Here is a 22,352-nt window from a genome sequence, read left to right as displayed (position 1 = left end):
GATACTAACCATGTTAATTTTTCCAATTACACTCTGCATGTGTGAAATAGATAAACATAAACTCAAGAGCTACCTCATTAGAAAAGAATAAATGGGAAAAAAATAAACATTTTTCCTGCTTATCAAAATATGAAATAAAAAACAACACTATGTGTCCCTGGAGGCAGTGTGCAGGTTAGCACTAATGTCAAAATGAAACTTGACAGTTTCTGCATAGAGTTTGCCTTATTGGATGCAACAAAAAGCAAGGACTCTTAGGAAAAGAAAACGCATTGCTGTAAATTCTGCTTACGTGTTTTCCTCAGTAAACTGTATTTTCAATCTGCCTGAGTAACTAAAGGGTCTCTTGGTATACAGAATGCCAGTAAGGGACTTGTCAATTACTTTGTGGCTATTAGTAATTTCCTCCTGTAGGATGTCATCACTCTTAGAATCTACGTCATCTAATCTGGGGAAATGAAAATCTCCTCCCTTACAGAACACCAAACTCTTCTACTTCCTTACTGGAATAATGATGATTAGAGAAAATCTTAGTTACTCTTCTCTTGCTGTAAAGAGATGCCATGTCCAATGCAATTATTTTAAAAGAAAGCATTTAATTTGGCCTTACTTAGAGTTTTAGCAGTTTAGCACATTATCATTATAGCAGGAAGCATGGCAGCATACAGGCAGTCACTAGATCAGTAGATGAGAGTTACTTTATGACCCATGTGTAGACAGAAGAGGAGCAAGATGTACTTGGCTAGGTGTGGGTACTTGGCTAGGTGTGGGTTTTCATATTTCAATGACATATTCTCTCCAACAAAGAAACACCTACTTCAAAAAATCCATACTGACTCTACTGAGGCCATACCTTCTAACTTTTCAAATTCTTCTCAAATAGAGCCCCTCCAGATGATTAGGATGTATGAAATTATGGAGATCATTCTTATTCAAGCCATCACAGAGGAAATCAGTATTGATCAATGAATATCAGAATTCATAGCATATTTCTGAAGGAACTCTGTTATTTTGACTACAAGAAGGGTACTGAAATGAAACATACAGTTTCAGAAGAAGAAGACACAGTTCAATAATAAAGGCAACAGTTCCAGCTTTGACTTGTAGCTCAGTTTGAGGAATACTTACAGGAGCCAGAAGCTATGGATAAATATATGATAAGAATGTTTTCTGCATATAGCAGTGTGGCAGAACATGTGAATGCACAGCAGTTATGACAGCTTAACAAGACCTGTGACACATAAAAGTAGACAAAATCCCAAAATGGAGACAAATCTAAGCATGATGCACAGCCTACTTAGAAGATATAGACAAGTGACAGTTGCTGGGAAAACATCAGTTTTGTTTAAGGTTTTGGCTCCAAGTAGACTGATTATAATCCAATACAAGAGCACACATCCAAGCCTGTATATGCATCAAAAATTAGACTTAATGGGCTTAAAATGGAAAAGAGGACAAAAAGTTTTGTGGGAATGAAAGCAGAGCAGATCTGGGCAGAGCTGGGCAAGGAGACAAATATTAGTAAGATGCATTACATGCATAAAATTCTCAAAAATAATAAGACAAGACAAATGAATCAAAAAATTCTGGAAAAAAAATCCTATAACCAGTGGGTCCCCCGATTGAGGGATAAGAATATGCATCCACCTCAAAAATATTAACCCTGAATTGCTCCTGTCTAAAGGAAATGCACGGACAAAGAGTGAGCAGAGACTGAAGGAAAGCCATACAGAGACTGCCTCATCTGGCTACCCATCCCATATGCTTACCCAAAACCCAGACACTATTGATGATGCCAAGAATTGTTTACTTACAGGAGCACAGTATATTTGTCCCCTGAAAGGTTCTACCAGAGCTAGATCAATAAAGATGTGAATGTACACAGCCAAAGTGAGAGTGAGTACACCAATGAGTAAGATACAGCAAGGACTGCAGGAGCTGAAGTGGTTTGCAACCTCATACAAAGAACAACATCAACCAACCTGACCCCCCCAAGTTCCCAGGCACTAAACCACAAATCAAAGAGTATACAGAAGTTATCTATGGCACCAGCTAGATATGTAGCAGAGGATGGCCTTATTTGGCATCACTGGGAGTGGATCCCCTTTGCCCTTTGGAGGCTTGATATTCCAGGTTAGAGGAATGCTAGGCTGCTAAGGAAGGAGTGGGTGGGCATGTGGGGGAGCACCCTCATAGAGGCACTGGGGAGGGAGGAGGGAATAGGGGTTTGTGGAGGGGGAACTGGGGAGGAGAATAATATTTGAAATGTAAATATATATAATAAGAAACAAATGGGAATAAAAGCTGAAAAGGTCAACAAGACAAGATATTAAATAAAAAGTAAAAAAAAAAAATTTCATCAATAAAAATCTAGTAAGTAGTGGCTTCAACACCTATATCTACCTACCATTTAGATAATAAATACCAGATCTTCCAAACTTTTTGCAAAAAGAAGGAAGACACAATGTTTGCAAACTCTCATTACAAGGGTAACATTATCACAGTTAAAAAGAAAATTCTTATTATTTTTTAGCTTTCTTGCATGACATGATAATTATTGATCATTGAAAAGTGCACATTATAGTTTTGCTAAGATAAATCTCATATACTCTCTTCACAAGAAAATATCAAGCACTTAAGATGATAGATAGGATAATTAATATTATTTAATCATTAATAATTGTTTTAAAAGTCAACACATCATTTTGTTCATCATAAAGAATAACTGGTAAATGTGTATTTTTAGAATATTAATGAATAAACATAAAGAAACTTGAGGCTAAACATGTATGTAAAATATCCCGGATGTCATAGAATGATTGATTTTAACATTCACACCATATAGTTCAGCAGTTAGATTTCATAAAGAACAGTTCTTCACACTGATAACTTAACCTATATTATAAATATGAACCCTCAGCATGAGATAGGTCTTAGTCCAAAAAGGAAGGTGTATTCCTGAAAAATATGTATACAAAAAGGCAAAAGGAGTTCACAAATCCCAGGTAAGTTGTAAAAATAAAGAAGTTGGCTAGTGGGGAACCCATTGGTCAGACCTACCAGGGAAATATAGAGGTAATTCTCACTTTCCTTTTTCAGTAGGCACCCTCTATCCTATGCTCATCAAAGTGTCAGTTCACCATACCTAGCAACACATTTCTTTTTTAATTGCTTATTGTATTTATTCCCATTACAAATATTATCCCCTTTTCCAGATTCCCCTCCATAACCACCCTGTCACGTTCAACTTCCCCCTGCCTCTATTAGGGTGCTTCCCACCTACCCACCCACCAACTACTGCTTCAGGTTCCTAGCATTCCCCTACTCTTGTGACTGAGACTCCACAGGACAAAGTGTTTCACCTCTCAGAGATGCCACATAAGGAGGCAATTTTCTGCTATATATGCAGTGGGAGCCATGGGCCACTCCATGTGTACTCTTTGGTTGGTAGTTTAGTCCCTAGGAGCTTTTGGGGGATCTGGTTGTTTGATATTATTCTTCATATGGGGTTGCAAACACCTTCAGCTTCTTCAATAATACCCCTAACTCCACCATTGGGGTCCCCATGCTCAATCTGAGCATGTGCATCTGTATTGGTCTGGCTCTGGCAGAGTCTCTCGGGGGACAGCTATACCAGGCTCCTGTCAGCAAGTGCTTCTTTACATCAGCAATAGTGTCTGGGTTTGGTGTCTGCAGATGGGATGGATCCCTAGGTAGGACAGTCTCTGGATGGCCTTTCCTCCATTATCTGCTTCACTCTTTTTACCTGCCTTTCCTTTTGACAGAAACAATTCCAGATTACCATTTTTGAGATGGGTGGGTGACCTCATTCATCAACCAAGGGCAGTACCTATCCCCCGGATATGGTCTCTTCAGGTTCTCTTTCTACTTTGTTAAATATTTTGGCTAATGGGAACTTATTGTGTCTCTGGCATCTGGGACTTTCTACTGGCTATTACCAGTTTTCTCTCTCACTGCTATGAACCTCCTTTCAAATTCCTGACCCTCTGTGCTTGTCTCAGACTCCTCCCACATCTGACACTGCCCCCTTTTCCTCCCCTTCCTCTCTCCCTCCAAGATGACTTACTCCATCTACCTCCAGAGATTATTTTCTTCCCAATTCTGAGTAGGACTGAAGCATCTAACCAACATTCCAAATGAACCCACTGGGCAGAAAATCAAAAGAATTCCTACCAGGCAACATGCAGTGACCCCAAACTTCTAAGAACTAAAGTCTGTGAGAGAATCCAATTAAATGAATATCCACCCAACAAAGACAAGGTCAGATATCAGCACCTGGAATTATAATCACCCCAATCCCAGATCACTAGATGTCAGAAAAATCAGAATGACATTGAAGAACATACGCCTCCAATAAAGTACAAGCCTACTACAGTGAGAATTTAGAAAGTAATATATATAAAACACAAGGTAAGGGCTTCAAAATAACCTTTAGACATGTTAAAGTTGTTGAAAGAGGATATGAACGAATCTATTAATAAAATCTGTGAAAACACACCCCCACACACACACATACACACACATACACACACACACACAGGGAATGGAATGAAGAAACAGTCTGAAATTTTTAGGAAAATGGATGGAGCTGTAGGATATCATCCTGAGTGAGGTAACCCAATCACAAAAGAACATACATGATATGCACTCACTGATAAGTGGATGTTAGCCCAGAAGATCAGAATACCCAAGACACAATTTACAAACCAAATGAAACATAAAAGGAAGGAAGACCAAAGTGTGGATACTTCTATTATTCTATTTTATTTTATTTTATTTTATTTTATTTATTTTTAGGCATTTTTTATTAGATATTTTCTTCATTTTCATTTCAAATGCTATCCCCAAAGACCCTATGATCTGCGCAATACCAAGGGCCTCTCCTCCCATTGATGGTCAGCTAGGCCATCCTCTGCTACCTATGCAACTAGAGACACAGCTTTGTGGGGGTACTGGTTACTTCATATTTTTGTTCCTCCTATAGGGTTGCAGACCCCTTTAGCTCCATGGGTACTTTCTCTAGCTCCTTCATTAAGGGCCCTGTGTTCCATCCAAATATAGAAGTGGATGCTCAGCCGGGCATGGTGGCACACGCCTTTGATCCCAGCACTCGGGAGGCAGAGGCAGGCAGATTTCTGAGTTCGAGGCCAGCCTGGTATACAAAGTGAGTGCCAGGACAGCCAGGGATACACAGAGAAACCCTGTCTCGAAAAAACCAAAAAAAAAAAAAAAAAAAAAAAAAAAAAAAGAAGTTGATGCTCAATTAGATCCTTCTTAGAAGGGGGAACAAAATACCCATGGAAGAAATTACAGAGACAAAGTTTGGAGCAGAGACTAAAGGGAACATCCCCACCTGAGGATCCATCTAATATACAATAAACAAACCCAGACAATATTGTGTATGCCAACAAGTGCTTGCTGATAGGAGCCTGATATAGCTGTCTCCTGAGAGGCTCTGCCAGTACCTCACAAATACAGAAGTGGATGCTCACAGCCATCCATTGGACTGAGCACAGAGTTCCCAGTGAAGAAGCTACAGAAAGGGCCCAAGTATCTCATGCCTTGAATTCCAGAGTTATGCACGCCAATTTAGCACTTAATTGTCCTAGTCCAAAATCCACTTGGCTTGTGCAAAAACTATGCAGCTCTGCTAAAAAAACAATTCTCCACACTTCCTAATCTTTAGGCTTTGTACATGTTTTCCATTCTTGAATTCCCTATTAATTTTAAAGAGTGAGTTCTCACCCAACATTGGGTGCCATCAGTAGCAGTACCAAATTAAAGCTACTCAGTTTGATTACAGAGGTTACAATACGTCCCTACTACCTGTCCAAATGCTTTATAGTCCCTCCTAAGAGACACTCACACAGTTTTTGTATTTTGATATGGCCACTTCCTAACTGTTGAGAGCTATTAAGACAACACAATTGTCCTGATTTCTGAATTGGGCCTCTCCCCCCCGAGAAGAAAAGGGGGTTAAAAGGGGGCCACCAATACACTGCTCTGAGAACAACCACAGATTGTTCCAGCCCTAAGTCACTAAGTCAGCACCGGATGTCCTGACCTCAAGGTGTACCCTGATACCCCCAAATTCCTGCTTCTCCATGTAGTTGCCAAAAGAAAAATTTCCACTGCCCCATCCCTCCTGCTGAGAAGTACTTCCCCTTTTGCATGTGCATTTAAACCTAGAGCCTTGATAATACATTCGGACCATGATGCTACTCAGACTGCCTCCATGTGTTGTTCATTGCACAAGGTTCTCGTCTCTCTCTACCCCCCATTTGGTTCTTAGGAGAAGGTTCCCTCTAAACCCTCAAATAACTGGACATGCTGGATGGGTCAAGTGGTGCCAGATGTGGGGCATGATGTATGACCACCCTCTGGACAACTGATTCAAGAGGTACCACGCAGACAGTGAGACAGTTCCACACCACTTCGCTAGAGTGTCTTGAACATCACGAGGTAAGCCTAGGCATTCAGTTGTTTTCCCATTTACCATAGGGAAGGTTCTGTCCAAAGAGGCAGTTTTTATTCAAGAGATGAAGTGGTCTTTTAAGTAGAGAGGGATAAGAGTTAAGAAAAAGGATTTAATGAAATTTTTTGTTTTGTGGATGAGAGATCTCCATGGCTGGTATTGAATGGTCTTGATATATACCCTTTAACTTGGAATAAAGTAGGCAAAGATATCAATGCTTTGATAAAACAAGGTGAAGATGTCTATGAGTCCGTTTTTGGCTATTGGGGAATCGTCAGAGACCTCCTTAAACAGGCAGAAGGGGGCAGAGAAGGCACTCACCTCTTAGTCCTTACTGAATATTATTTTATAAAACTCCCATTCACCTTTCCATAAAAGTGAAACCAAATCACCAATGCCTCCAGCATCTCATCCATCATCGATAATTGACGACACTATTCCTAAGGATTCCCTCCCTACTCCCCTTGCTCCCCAGCCTAGGCCTGCCTAGGATAAAAGAGTGCACTTCAGCCCTCAACAAAAGCCAAGAGAATTTATCCGATTTTATATAAAGAATTGTCAAATGACCCACATGATCCCTCCTCCAAGGCAGACAGAACTCAATGAAGAGGCTTTCAATTATGAACGAGACCACTATGGTCCCGTGGCTACATTGCTATGGAGCCCTTTAAAAACCACCCACTCCTTAATGCCCCTAATTTCCCCTACTGCTCATCCCAATTCACTGGCTTCTCCATCCTTTCAGCAATTACTTCAAACTAAGAGAGAGCTTCACTCTCAGATTACCAATCTTAAAGATGTTTTAGGGCTTCAAAAGGAGCTACAAAACAGCAGCACCTCATGCGCACTGTAAAGGACTTAGTGGCCCAGTGGACCACTGGGGTCCTGCTTGGACTTTGGTTTGGAGAATGGCCTCACAAAGGAGGGCTAAGCACCTCCCCAGAAGAGAATCCCCAGAAGCAAACATCCCAGGAATCCTGCAGAGATGGGAGAGAGGTATTCCTTGGGCTATGCAGCTGCCAAAGCCCGGAAGGAATACAGAAAGTGCTTCTATAAAAGGTGAACCTCAGATGAACACACAGGAGCTTCACTGCAGGGACTGGCACATGGTACACCCTGCTTTAGGGCTGCGGACAGACTTCCCAGCAGCTAATGTTGGCATTCTCACTGGACTTCTTGACAGAGTTTTCCACACCTTAACTTTTGTCCCATGTCTATTCTCAAAACATCTTCAAAAATAAATCAATATCTCTCCCCCAATCAACTTTGTGGGTTTGTCTCTACATTACTTGTGAATGATTGATACCCATGAACATAGATACTGTTTAGCAGTTGGACAAAGAGACTAACAGTCTGCCTGCTGACAGTTTTTCAAGGATGCATGTAGGATAATAGATGGAAGAACAGATAACTAGAGTAACAAAGATTAGTACGCACATCAATATCCTTGTGTAAGTCTGGAAGTAGACTTTACATCAGTGACAAAAAAACAGTAGGAATCAAGGCAGTTTTGTGTGTGTGTGTGCTTGTGCGTGTGTGTATGGACACAAGTGTGGATATGTGTGTGTGTGTGTACATGTGAGCTAGTGTGTCTTTTTAATGTGTGTGTGTGTGTGTGTGTGTGTGTGTGTGTGCAGGCATGTATGCAGGTGTGCTTGTTTGTCTGTGTGTGTACCTGAGTGTGTGGTAAAATTATTTGTATGTGTGTGTTGAAGAAAAGGAAATTTACATAAATGCAAAGAAGCAGAGTCAGAGAGAGAGAGAGAGAGAGAGAGAGAGACAAAGTAAAATACCTTGCCTATGGGTTTGAGAATGAAACTGAACCAAGTTCCCACAGATTATCACTCATTAGGGTAAAAGCTCAGACTGATTGGCACCTAACCTGAGATCATGCGTTAGATAGTCCTTAGGATGCATGCAAGGTCACATGTTGGGATCAGCAAAAGCCAAAGAGAAAACCAGCAGTATACCCACTAATTTTAAAGTGAGTATTGGGTAATCACACATAGTGAGTAAAGGAGTGCCAGAAAAGAGAGGAAAAACATTGGTAGTGAGAAAAAAGAGAGACAGGCATGAGCCAGAGAAGCAGGCAAAGGTCCAATGAATATGAATTCAAGGCAAGCTGCAGATAATCCTAGATCAAGACACAGAATCCCATCTACACCCCTGAAATGCAAAGGTGTGGCTGTGCACCTGGTTCTATGCACCTGTGTGAACTTCCATTGGCTACAAGGTTGTGGGAAGAAGCAGCAAGAGGCTTGCAGCAAACAGGTGCCTCCAATAAGTTGTCCTACAAAGGAAAGGCCTTTGCCCTAAGGAGGTTCAGTGGGTGGAGGTCACATGGCTGGGTCGCCATTTGTCAGTATGAGGAAATGTCTGAGGAGAACAAATTCCATCCCGTTTTGTTTGTTGGTTTACTTAGTTAGTTTTGGTGTTGGTGTTGGTTGTGGTTTTGCTTTTGGTTGGTTGATTGCTTTATTTCATTTACATATACATATATACATATATACATATATACATATATACATATATACATATGTCAATTTTTTCCATCCGGTCTTTGTTTGGAGGCCTACATGAAACCTTGGGAATTGGCGACTGGGCGTGGCTTCCATGCCTGTGTGTGGCAGCCATCTTGAGACTGGGCGTGGCTGAGGTCCCACCTGTCAGGGGCAGGTATAAAAGGGGATGCCTGAGAGGCAAGGGCTTCTAAGCTGTGAGCTTCTGTCTATAGGTGTTCTCTCTCTGCTCAGGAGACCACACACCCGACTAGAGGCAGGTCACAAGCTGAGTCTGGCAGATCGAACCTAGAGAATCCAGCCCTGTCCTCGGGAGTGGTCATGGAGACTAGCTCTGAGGCAGGTGTTGTGCAGAAGCTGCTGGTTCGCCTTTGCCAGGAGACCGACCCAGGAAAGATGTACAAAACGCTGAAGAAACTGTCTTCTCTTCCTCCTCTGTGTGACTGCCTTGCAGAGATTGGCTTCAGACAGACCATCAAGTCCTTGAAGAAACAGCAGCTCCTCGTGCCCTTTGTAAAGGACTTAGTGGCCCAGTGGTCCACTGGGTTCCTGCTTGGACCCCAGCCTCAGCAGGCCCGGCAGGACTTTGGCTTGGAGAAGGGCCTCACAACGGAGGGCCGGAGTACCTGCCCAGAAGAGAAGGCCCAGGAGCAAGCATCCCAGGAAGCCTGCGCAGATGAGAGAGAGGCTTTCCTTGGGCTTTGCGGCTGCTGTCCAGGCAGCAGCTCTTGCCTAAGCCAGAGCCACAGATCGCACCAAAGGTCCAACCTTAGGCCACCTCACATTCGAAGCCTGCATCCAGGAGAAAACTGGAGCTCTGAGCTGCAGCAAGAAGTCCAGAACCTGGTGCACCGAGGAACGTCCAGGGTGAGGCTGGAGGAGCCTTGGCAGCAGGAAGGGGCCAAGCCCCTGTCCAGAAAGCCAGGGGCTGGGCCACAGGAGCCCACTGGGCTTGTGTTTGGTGGGCAAAGAAAGTGCCAGCCACCAGGCAACTGGGAGCAGGAGGAAGTCCCTGGAGCTGGTTCCTCCTGGGCTTGCCTCAATGGGGAGTGCTGCTCTCCTTCCTCTTCGGAGCGTCCACGGGGCAAGAGGCAGAGGTGGGAACCCCCATGTCCAGCCGAGGTCCAGAGTCCTCCTGCAAAGGTGCCTCGAGCTGAGTCTGGAAGCTCCATGGATCTGAGTCCTAATGCTGCCAGCACCATTCCAGAGACTCCCTCCAGTGACCAAGCCTGGTTTGAATGGGATCTTGCCCAGGAGGCATTTTCCTCTCAGCAGGATCAAGAAGCCTCAGCTTGGGGGTGGGAGCTCAGGAAGCACCACAGAACCCAAGTCTATTCAGGTTGCAGGCCTGCAGCAGGACCCCAGCAGAAGCACACTGGAACCAGGGATGGTGCTCACTGCCAGGCTGGCAAGGACAAAGTTGGGCCTGGGCAGCCAGGAGGGAAGTCCCGGCCCCAGGCCCGCAGGTACAAGGAATCCAACTGCCAGCCTGAGTCCCCCACAGCCCCGCGGCTTCAGGGGTCCCAAGAGGAGAGGCTGCAAACCCTCATAGCCCACTTCCAGAGCTCAAGAGCCAAGAGGCCTCAACCCAGACAGACAATGATGGTCTCCTTCTTCACCGAGCTCAAGAGCCCCAGCCAACAAGGAGAGCCAGGACCCACTGGGGCTCCCTCTGCCCAAAATCAGCACAGTCTTCCTGAGGCTCCTGCCCATCCTCCAGCCCAGAGGGCTTCCTGCCTTCTCCTTGGAGAAAGAGGCATCAAAAAGGGCCCTGCTAAAAGACCTGCTCCTCTCATGGCCAAGACCCTGAAGGACTACAGAAAGTACTTCAACAAGAGGTGAACCTCAGATGCTTTCCACCACCAGAAAATCTGCACCTCCTGAGGCTTGGATTGACTGGACACAAGGGGCTTCCCTCCAGGGACTGCCACATGGTACACCCTGGCTTTCGGGCTCCGGACAGACTCCCCAGCAGCTAATCTTAGCATTCTCACTGGACTTCTTGACAGAGTTTTCCACACCTTAACTTTTGTCCCATGTCAATTCTCAAAACATCTTCAAAAATAAATCAAGATCTCTCCCCCAATCAACTTTGTGGGTTTGTCTCTTGTGATGGTTTGTATATCCTTGGACCAGGGAGTGGCAACATCTGAAGGTGTGGCCTTGTTGCAATAGGTGTGACCTGGTTGGAATGGGTTTGTCATTGTGGGTGTGGGTATAAAATCCTCTCCCTAGTTGCCTGGAAGTCAGTCTTCCACTAGCAGCCTTTGGATGAAGACATAGAACTCTCAGCTCCTCCTGGGCCATGCCTGCCTGGATACTGCCATGCTCCCACCTTGATAATGGACTGAACCTCTGAACCTGTAAGCCAGCCCCAATTAAATGTTGTTTTTTTTTTTTTTATAAGACTTGCCTTGGTCGTGGTATCTGTTCACAGCAGTAAAACCCTAACTAAGACAGAAGTTGGTACCAGGAGTGGGGTAATGCTCTGATAGGCCTGACCATGCTTTTATTTGAAAGAATGTGGATTTGGGGACTTTGGATTTGGAAAGCAGTGGAATGCTTTAAATGGGGCTAAATGTGTCATCCTGGTAGGAATATGGAAGACTTTGTTGCTGGGAGTGATTTGAACTGTTTTGACCTGGCCCAAGGTATTTCAAAGGAGAAGAATTTCAGAATGTGGCATAAAGACTGTTTTTGTGGTATTTGGTGAAGAATGTGGCTACTTTTTACCCTTGTCTGAAATCTCTGCCTGAGGCTAAGGTGAAGAGACTTGGATTAATTGCATTAATTGCATTGACAAAGGAAGTTTCAAAAAAGCCCAGCAGAGACTCTGTTCTCTGGTTAAGTCTCACAAAGAGAAGTTTGAACAAGCATAGCAAGCTTAGAAAGGCAAAATATAAAATATATGGTTTGAGTATGAAAGGAGTTCCAGGAAGTAAAATGGAGCAAAATCTTGTGTTCTAGGAGATAAAAGATTAAGGGAGTGGGACCTTGGGGCAAGATTCTACCCAGCTTAATTAGATCCAGGCATGGTGGTACACACCTTTAATCCCATGAGACAAGCATGCTGATCTCTGCATTCAAGGTCAATCTACAGAGCAAGAACCAGGATAGCGAAGCTTAGGCAGTGAAGGATTTAGAAAACATGAAGCTAGTGATCATGTAACAGTACAATAGGATCATGTTCTAGTTCCTGTAAGCAGCAGATCTCGGCAGCTTCAGCCATGTGGTTCTGGCTCTAGAGTTAAGAATGGAAGGAACTACTGGGAAAATTGATGCTGGTTAGCTGGAGCTAAGGAATTAGAGGTGATTAAGAAGAGACCAGCATCATTGAGGTGAAATCTTCTGGAAATTGTTTTCTGGGAGCACAAAGAAGCTGTGTTCCTAAGATACCCAAGATTGTACCTCATGCTGTGGCTGGACTTGGTAATGTGTAAGAGTCACTCAGGTGGTACTGCTTGTGAAGGAATGAAGGGATCATGGAGAAAAGCTGAGGCTTAGCAATGTGAGAGGCCAAGGAAGGCCACTGGAGAAGGTGAAGCCTCAGCTGTAGTTGATAGCCCAGGACTGAAGGGGTCATGCAAAGGATTTGAGGCTGGGCACCCTGAAGATAGCCTATGAGAGGCTATTGGTGAAGCCTAGTTGGAGTGGAACACCCCAGTGTATTGGAGATGTCAGTACCATGGGATGATCACCAAGAACATCAGCCGTAGTGGAGTGGATCAACCTGAGCATAGAGTGCTACAGAGACAGAGATGGAGAAGTGATGCCAGCCGTTAGGAGGAGTCCAAAAGATCAAGTGGAATCCCAGACACTGAAAGAAGAAGCTGTAACATTGAAATTGCCTTGGAGACTCAAAGATGTTAAAGATGCCAGAGCCGTGGGATACATGCAGAGGAAAGCTGCTAACGGGGAGTGGAACCAGCCCAGGAGAAGGCAGTTTGTTGCAGTCAACAAAGATGAAAAAGGAGGGAGATCTGAAGACCACTTTGACATCAGCCATGGAGATGCAGAGTTTGGAGTTTGCCCAGATGGTTTCCTGCCTTATTTGGGGGATTACAGTTAATTAAGTTGACTGAATCTCAGAAGAGACCTTGAACTTTGGACTTTTAACATTGTTGCAACTGCTATAGACTATGAGGACTTTGAAAGTTGGACTAAATGCATTTTGCATTATGCTATGTTTAAGTATGGCCCCCATAGACTCATGTTTTTGAACAAGTCTATGGAGACCAGGGAGTGGAATGTGATGGTTTGTATATCCTTGGACCAGGGAGTGGCAACATCTGAAGGTGTGGCCTTGTTGCAATAGGTGTGACCTGGTTGGAATGGGTTTGTCATTGTGGGTGTGGGTATAAAATCCTCCCCCTAGTTGCCTGGAAGTCAGTCTTCCACTAGCAGCCTTTGGATGAAGACATAGAACTCTCAGCTCCTCCTGGGCCATGCCTGCCTGGATACTGCCATGCTCCCACCTTGATAATGGACTGAACCTCTGAACCTGTAAGCCAGCCCCAATAAAATGTTGTTTTTTTTTTTATAAGACTTGCCTTGGTCGTGGTATCTGTTCACAGCAGTAAAACCCTAACTAAGACATCTCTACATTACTTGTGAATGATTGATACCCATGAACATAGATACTGTTTAGCAGTTGGACAAAGAGACTAACAGTCTGCCTGCTGACAGTTTTGCAAGGATACATGTAGGATAATAGATGGAAGAACAGATACCTAGAGTCACAAAGAGAAGTAGGCACATCAATATGTTTGTGGAAGTCTGGCAGTAGACTTGACATCAGTGCCCACAAACCAGTAGGAATCAAGGCAGTTTGTGTGTGTGTGTGTGCCTGTATGTATGTGTGTGCGAGTGTGCATGTTTGTGTGCACATGCCAGCTAGTGTGTGTTTTTTAATGTGTATGGGTGTGTGTGTGCGTGCATGCATGCATGCGTAGGTGTCTGTGTGTGTACCTGTGTGTGTGGTACAACTATTTGTATGAGTGTGATGAAGAAAAGGAAAGTTACATGAATACAAAGAGGCAGAGAGAGAGAGGGGGGGGGTGAGAAATACCTTGACTATAGGATTGAGAACAACAGCGAACCAAAGTTCCCAGAGATTATCTCTCATTAGGGTAAAAGCTCAGACTGATTGGCATCTAACCTGAGGGCATGCCTTAGATAGTCCTTGGGATGCAAGCAAGGTCACATGCTGGGGTCAGCAAAAGCCAAGGAGAAAACCAGCAGTATACCCACTAATTTTAAAGTGAGTATTGGTAATCACACATAGTGTGTAAGGAGAGACAGAAAAGAGAGGAAAACATTGGTAGTGAGAAAAAGAGAGACAGGCATGAGCCAGAGAAGCAGGCAAAGGTCCAATGAGAATGAATTCAAGGCAAGCTGCAGATAATCCTAGATCAAGACACAGAATCCCATCTACAGCCCTGAAATGCAAAGGTGTGGCTGTGCACCTGGTTCTATGCACCTGTGTGAACTTCCATTGGCTACAAGGTTGTGGGAAGAAGCAGCAAGAGGCTTGCAGCAAACAGGTGCCTCCAATAAGTTGTCCTACAAAGGAAAGGCCTTTGCCCTAAGGAGGTTCAGTGGGTGGAGGTCACATGGCTGGGTCGCCATTTGTCAGTATGAGGAAATGTCTGAGGAGAACAGATTCCATCCCGTTTTGTTTGTTGGTTTACTTAGTTGGTTTTGGTGTTGGTGTTGGTTGTGGTTTTGCTTTTGGTTGGTTGATTGCTTTATTTCATTTACATATACATATATACATATATACATATATACATATATACATATATACATATATACATATATACATATATACATATATACATATATACATATGTCAATTTTTTCCATCCGGTCTTTGTTTGGAGACCTACATGAAACCTTGGGAATTGGCGACTGGGCGTGGCTTCCATGCCTGTGTGTGGCAGCCATCTTGAGACTGGGCGTGGCTGAGGTCCCACCTGTCAGGGGCAGGTATAAAAGGGGATGCCTGAGAGGCAAGGGCTTCTAAGCTGTGAGCTTCTGTCTATAGGTGTTCTCTCTCTGCTCAGGAGACCACACACCCGACTAGAGGCAGGTCACAAGCTGAGTCTGGCAGATCGAACCTAGAGAATCCAGCCCTGTCCTCGGGAGTGGTCATGGAGACTAGCTCCAAGGCAGGTGTTGTGCAGAAGCTGCTGGTTCGCCTTTGCCAGGAGACCGACCCAGGAAAGATGTACAAAACGCTGAAGAAACTGTCTTCTCTTCCTCCTCTGTGTGACTGCCTTGCAGAGATTGGCTTCAGACAGACCATCAAGTCCTTGAAGAAACAGCAGCTCCTCGTGCCCTTTGTAAAGGACTTAGTGGCCCAGTGGTCCACTGGGTTCCTGCTTGGACCCCAGCCTCAGCAGGCCCGGCAGGACTTTGGCTTGGAGAAGGGCCTCACAACGGAGGGCCGGAGTACCTGCCCAGAAGAGAAGGCCCAGGAGCAAGCATCCCAGGAAGCCTGCGCAGATGAGAGAGAGGCTTTCCTTGGGCTTTGCGGCTGCTGTCCAGGCAGCAGCTCTTGCCTAAGCCAGAGCCACAGATCGCACCAAAGGTCCAACCTTAGGCCACCTCACATTCGAAGCCTGCATCCAGGAGAAAACTGGAGCTCTGAGCTGCAGCAAGAAGTCCAGAACCTGGTGCACCTAGGAACGTCCAGGGTGAGGCTGGAGGAGCCTTGGCAGCAGGAAGGGGCCAAGCCCCTGTCCAGAAAGCCAGGGGCTGGGCCACAGGAGCCCACTGGGCTTGTGTTTGGTGGGCAAAGAAAGTGCCAGCCACCAGGCAACTGGGAGCAGGAGGAAGTCCCTGGAGCTGGTTCCTCCTGGGCTTGCCTCAATGGGGAGTGCTGCTCTCCTTCCTCTTCGGAGCGTCCACGGGGCAAGAGGCAGAGGTGGGAACCCCCATGTCCAGCCGAGGTCCAGAGTCCTCCTGCAAAGGTGCCTCGAGCTGAGTCTGGAAGCTCCATGGATCTGAGTCCTAATGCTGCCAGCACCATTCCAGAGACTCCCTCCAGTGACCAAGCCTGGTTTGAATGGGATCTTGCCCAGGAGGCATTTTCCTCTCAGCAGGATCAAGAAGCCTCAGCTTGGGGGTGGGAGCTCAGGAAGCACCACAGAACCCAAGTCTATTCAGGTTGCAGGCCTGCAGCAGGACCCCAGCAGAAGCACACTGGAACCAGGGATGGTGCTCACTGCCAGGCTGGCAAGGACAAAGTTGGGCCTGGGCAGCCAGGAGGGAAGTCCCGGCCCCAGGCCCGCAGGTACAAGGAATCCAACTGCCAGCCTGAGTCCCCCACAGCCCCGTGGCTTCAGGGGTCCCAAGAGGAGAGGCTGCAAACCCTCATAGCCCACTTCCAGAGCTCAAGAGCCAAGAGGCCTCAACCCAGACAGACAATGATGGTCTCCTTCTTCACCGAGCTCAAGAGCCCCAGCCAACAAGGAGAGCCAGGACCCACTGGGGCTCCCTCTGCCCAAAATCAGCACAGTCTTCCTGAGGCTCCTGCCCATCCTCCAGCCCAGAGGGCTTCCTGCCTTCTCCTTGGAGAAAGAGGCATCAAAAAGGGCCCTGCTAAAAAACCTGCTCCTCTCATGGCCAAGACCCTGAAGGACTACAGAAAGTACTTCAACAAGAGGTGAACCTCAGATGCTTTCCACCACCAGAAAATCTGCACCTCCTGAGGCTTGGATTGACTGGACACAAGGGGCTTCCCTCCAGGGACTGCCACATGGTACACCCTGGCTTTCGGGCTCCGGACAGACTCCCCAGCAGCTAATCTTAGCATTCTCACTGGACTTCTTGACAGAGTTTTCCACACCTTAACTTTTGTCCCATGTCAATTCTCAAAACATCTTCAAAAATAAATCAAGATCTCTCCCCCAATCAACTTTGTGGGTTTGTCTCTTGTGATGGTTTGTATATCCTTGGACCAGGGAGTGGCAACATCTGAAGGTGTGGCCTTGTTGCAATAGGTGTGACCTGGTTGGAATGGGTTTGTCATTGTGGGTGTGGGTATAAAATCCTCTCCCTAGTTGCCTGGAAGTCAGTCTTCCACTAGCAGCCTTTGGATGAAGACATAGAACTCTCAGCTCCTCCTGGGCCATGCCTGCCTGGATACTGCCATGCTCCCACCTTGATAATGGACTGAACCTCTGAACCTGTAAGCCAGCCCCAATTAAATGTTTTTTTTTTTTTTTTTTTTTTTATAAGACTTGCCTTGGTCGTGGTATCTGTTCACAGCAGTAAAACCCTAACTAAGACAGAAGTTGGTACCAGGAGTGGGGTAATGCTCTGATAGGCCTGACCATGCTTTTATTTGAAAGAATGTGGATTTGGGGACTTTGGATTTGGAAAGCAGTGGAATGCTTTAAATGGGGCTAAATGTGTCATCCTGGTAGGAATATGGAAGACTTTGTTGCTGGGAGTGATTTGAACTGTTTTGACCTGGCCCAAGGTATTTCAAAGGAGAAGAATTTCAGAATGTGGCATAAAGACTGTTTTTGTGGTATTTGGTGAAGAATGTGGCTACTTTTTACCCTTGTCTGAAATCTCTGCCTGAGGCTAAGGTGAAGAGACTTGGATTAATTGCATTAATTGCATTGACAAAGGAAGTTTCAAAAAAGCCCAGCAGAGACTCTGTTCTCTGGTTAAGTCTCACAAAGAGAAGTTTGAACAAGCATAGCAAGCTTAGAAAGGCAAAATATAAAATATATGGTTTGAGTATGAAAGGAGTTCCAGGAAGTAAAATGGAGCAAAATCTTGTGTTCTAGGAGATAAAAGATTAAGGGAGTGGGACCTTGGGGCAAGATTCTACCCAGCTTAATTAGATCCAGGCATGGTGGTACACACCTTTAATCCCATGAGACAAGCATGCTGATCTCTGCATTCAAGGTCAATCTACAGAGCAAGAACCAGGATAGCGAAGCTTAGGCAGTGAAGGATTTAGAAAACATGAAGCTAGTGATCATGTAACAGTACAATAGGATCATGTTCTAGTTCCTGTAAGCAGCAGATCTCGGCAGCTTCAGCCATGTGGTTCTGGCTCTAGAGTTAAGAATGGAAGGAACTACTGGGAAAATTGATGCTGGTTAGCTGGAGCTAAGGAATTAGAGGTGATTAAGAAGAGACCAGCATCATTGAGGTGAAATCTTCTGGAAATTGTTTTCTGGGAGCACAAAGAAGCTGTGTTCCTAAGATACCCAAGATTGTACCTCATGCTGTGGCTGGACTTGGTAATGTGTAAGAGTCACTCAGGTGGTACTGCTTGTGAAGGAATGAAGGGATCATGGAGAAAAGCTGAGGCTTAGCAATGTGAGAGGCCAAGGAAGGCCACTGGAGAAGGTGAAGCCTCAGCTGTAGTTGATAGCCCAGGACTGAAGGGGTCATGCAAAGGATTTGAGGCTGGGCACCCTGAAGATAGCCTATGAGAGGCTATTGGTGAAGCCTAGTTGGAGTGGAACACCCCAGTGTATTGGAGATGTCAGTACCATGGGATGATCACCAAGAACATCAGCCGTAGTGGAGTGGATCAACCTGAGCATAGAGTGCTACAGAGACAGAGATGGAGAAGTGATGCCAGCCGTTAGGAGGAGTCCAAAAGATCAAGTGGAATCCCAGACACTGAAAGAAGAAGCTGTAACATTGAAATTGCCTTGGAGACTCAAAGATGTTAAAGATGCCAGAGCCGTGGGATACATGCTGAGGAAAGCTGCTAACGGGGAGTGGAACCAGCCCAGGAGAAGGCAGTTTGTTGCAGTCAACAAAGATGAAAAAGGAGGGAGATCTGAAGACCACTTTGACATCAGCCATGGAGATGCAGAGTTTGGAGTTTGCCCAGATGGTTTCCTGCCTTATTTGGGGGATTACAGTTAATTAAGTTGACTGAATCTCAGAAGAGACCTTGAACTTTGGACTTTTAACATTGTTGCAACTGCTATAGACTATGAGGACTTTGAAAGTTGGACTAAATGCATTTTGCATTATGCTATGTTTAAGTATGGCCCCCATAGACTCATGTTTTTGAACAAGTCTATGGAGACCAGGGAGTGGAATGTGATGGTTTGTATATCCTTGGACCAGGGAGTGGCAACATCTGAAGGTGTGGCCTTGTTGCAATAGGTGTGACCTGGTTGGAATGGGTTTGTCATTGTGGGTGTGGGTATAAAATCCTCCCCCTAGTTGCCTGGAAGTCAGTCTTCCACTAGCAGCCTTTGGATGAAGACATAGAACTCTCAGCTCCTCCTGGGCCATGCCTGCCTGGATACTGCCATGCTCCCACCTTGATAATGGACTGAACCTCTGAACCTGTAAGCCAGCCCCAATAAAATGTTGTTTTTTTTTTTATAAGACTTGCCTTGGTCGTGGTATCTGTTCACAGCAGTAAAACCCTAACTAAGACATCTCTACATTACTTGTGAATGATTGATACCCATGAACATAGATACTGTTTAGCAGTTGGACAAAGAGACTAACAGTCTGCCTGCTGACAGTTTTGCAAGGATACATGTAGGATAATAGATGGAAGAACAGATACCTAGAGTCACAAAGAGAAGTAGGCACATCAATATGTTTGTGGAAGTCTGGCAGTAGACTTGACATCAGTGCCCACAAACCAGTAGGAATCAAGGCAGTTTGTGTGTGTGTGTGTGCCTGTATGTATGTGTGTGCGAGTGTGCATGTTTGTGTGCACATGCCAGCTAGTGTGTGTTTTTTAATGTGTATGGGTGTGTGTGTGCGTGCATGCATGCATGCGTAGGTGTCTGTGTGTGTACCTGTGTGTGTGGTACAACTATTTGTATGAGTGTGATGAAGAAAAGGAAAGTTACATGAATACAAAGAGGCAGAGAGAGAGAGAGGGGGGGGGTGAGAAATACCTTGACTATAGGATTGAGAACAACAGCGAACCAAAGTTCCCAGAGATTATCTCTCATTAGGGTAAAAGCTCAGACTGATTGGCATCTAACCTGAGGGCATGCCTTAGATAGTCCTTGGGATGCAAGCAAGGTCACATGCTGGGGTCAGCAAAAGCCAAGGAGAAAACCAGCAGTATACCCACTAATTTTAAAGTGAGTATTGGTAATCACACATAGTGTGTAAGGAGAGACAGAAAAGAGAGGAAAACATTGGTAGTGAGAAAAAGAGAGACAGGCATGAGCCAGAGAAGCAGGCAAAGGTCCAATGAGAATGAATTCAAGGCAAGCTGCAGATAATCCTAGATCAAGACACAGAATCCCATCTACAGCCCTGAAATGCAAAGGTGTGGCTGTGCACCTGGTTCTATGCACCTGTGTGAACTTCCATTGGCTACAAGGTTGTGGGAAGAAGCAGCAAGAGGCTTGCAGCAAACAGGTGCCTCCAATAAGTTGTCCTACAAAGGAAAGGCCTTTGCCCTAAGGAGGTTCAGTGGGTGGAGGTCACATGGCTGGGTCGCCATTTGTCAGTATGAGGAAATGTCTGAGGAGAACAGATTCCATCCCGTTTGTTGGTTTACTTAGTTGGTTTTGGTGTTGGTGTTGGTTGTGGTTTTGCTTTTGGTTGGTTGATTGCTTTATTTCATTTACATATACATATATACATATATACATATATACATATATACATATATACATATGTCAATTTTTTCCATCCGGTCTTTGTTTGGAGACCTACATGAAACCTTGGGAATTGGCGACTGGGCGTGGCTTCCATGCCTGTGTGTGGCAGCCATCTTGAGACTGGGCGTGGCTGAGGTCCCACCTGTCAGGGGCAGGTATAAAAGGGGATGCCTGAGAGGCAAGGGCTTCTAAGCTGTGAGCTTCTGTCTATAGGTGTTCTCTCTCTGCTCAGGAGACCACACACCCGACTAGAGGCAGGTCACAAGCTGAGTCTGGCAGATCGAACCTAGAGAATCCAGCCCTGTCCTCGGGAGTGGTCATGGAGACTAGCTCCAAGGCAGGTGTTGTGCAGAAGCTGCTGGTTCGCCTTTGCCAGGAGACCGACCCAGGAAAGATGTACAAAACGCTGAAGAAACTGTCTTCTCTTCCTCCTCTGTGTGACTGCCTTGCAGAGATTGGCTTCAGACAGACCATCAAGTCCTTGAAGAAACAGCAGCTCCTCGTGCCCTTTGTAAAGGACTTAGTGGCCCAGTGGTCCACTGGGTTCCTGCTTGGACCCCAGCCTCAGCAGGCCCGGCAGGACTTTGGCTTGGAGAAGGGCCTCACAACGGAGGGCCGGAGTACCTGCCCAGAAGAGAAGGCCCAGGAGCAAGCATCCCAGGAAGCCTGCGCAGATGAGAGAGAGGCTTTCCTTGGGCTTTGCGGCTGCTGTCCAGGCAGCAGCTCTTGCCTAAGCCAGAGCCACAGATCGCACCAAAGGTCCAACCTTAGGCCACCTCACATTCGAAGCCTGCATCCAGGAGAAAACTGGAGCTCTGAGCTGCAGCAAGAAGTCCAGAACCTGGTGCACCTAGGAACGTCCAGGGTGAGGCTGGAGGAGCCTTGGCAGCAGGAAGGGGCCAAGCCCCTGTCCAGAAAGCCAGGGGCTGGGCCACAGGAGCCCACTGGGCTTGTGTTTGGTGGGCAAAGAAAGTGCCAGCCACCAGGCAACTGGGAGCAGGAGGAAGTCCCTGGAGCTGGTTCCTCCTGGGCTTGCCTCAATGGGGAGTGCTGCTCTCCTTCCTCTTCGGAGCGTCCACGGGGCAAGAGGCAGAGGTGGGAACCCCCATGTCCAGCCGAGGTCCAGAGTCCTCCTGCAAAGGTGCCTCGAGCTGAGTCTGGAAGCTCCATGGATCTGAGTCCTAATGCTGCCAGCACCATTCCAGAGACTCCCTCCAGTGACCAAGCCTGGTTTGAATGGGATCTTGCCCAGGAGGCATTTTCCTCTCAGCAGGATCAAGAAGCCTCAGCTTGGGGGTGGGAGCTCAGGAAGCACCACAGAACCCAAGTCTATTCAGGTTGCAGGCCTGCAGCAGGACCCCAGCAGAAGCACACTGGAACCAGGGATGGTGCTCACTGCCAGGCTGGCAAGGACAAAGTTGGGCCTGGGCAGCCAGGAGGGAAGTCCCGGCCCCAGGCCCGCAGGTACAAGGAATCCAACTGCCAGCCTGAGTCCCCCACAGCCCCGCGGCTTCAGGGGTCCCAAGAGGAGAGGCTGCAAACCCTCATAGCCCACTTCCAGAGCTCAAGAGCCAAGAGGCCTCAACCCAGACAGACAATGATGGTCTCCTTCTTCACCGAGCTCAAGAGCCCCAGCCAACAAGGAGAGCCAGGACCCACTGGGGCTCCCTCTGCCCAAAATCAGCACAGTCTTCCTGAGGCTCCTGCCCA

General features: G+C 46.1%; 2 protein-coding genes across 2 annotated transcripts; both read left to right on the top strand.

The window, feature by feature from the left end:
• The first annotated feature begins 9,336 nt into the window (after positions 1-9,336).
• Positions 9,337-10,857, top strand: LOC147002435 (uncharacterized). Its single transcript, XM_085844302.1, has one exon. It carries the CDS (start codon positions 9,337-9,339, stop codon positions 10,855-10,857), a length of 1,521 nt encoding a protein of 506 aa, XP_085700428.1.
• A 4,310-nt stretch (positions 10,858-15,167) lies between these two features.
• LOC147002434 (uncharacterized) lies at positions 15,168-16,688 on the top strand. Its single transcript, XM_085844301.1, has one exon. It carries the CDS (start codon positions 15,168-15,170, stop codon positions 16,686-16,688), a length of 1,521 nt encoding a protein of 506 aa, XP_085700427.1.
• The last annotated feature ends 5,664 nt before the right edge of the window (positions 16,689-22,352 follow it).

Source organism: Mus caroli, unplaced genomic scaffold, assembly GCF_978045245.1.
Source record: "Mus caroli unplaced genomic scaffold, Mus_caroli_1 scaffold_10, whole genome shotgun sequence".
Taxonomy (NCBI): domain Eukaryota; kingdom Metazoa; phylum Chordata; class Mammalia; order Rodentia; family Muridae; genus Mus; species Mus caroli.
Note: the sequence above shows the minus strand (reverse complement) of the source record. Positions and strands in the feature narration are given on the sequence as shown.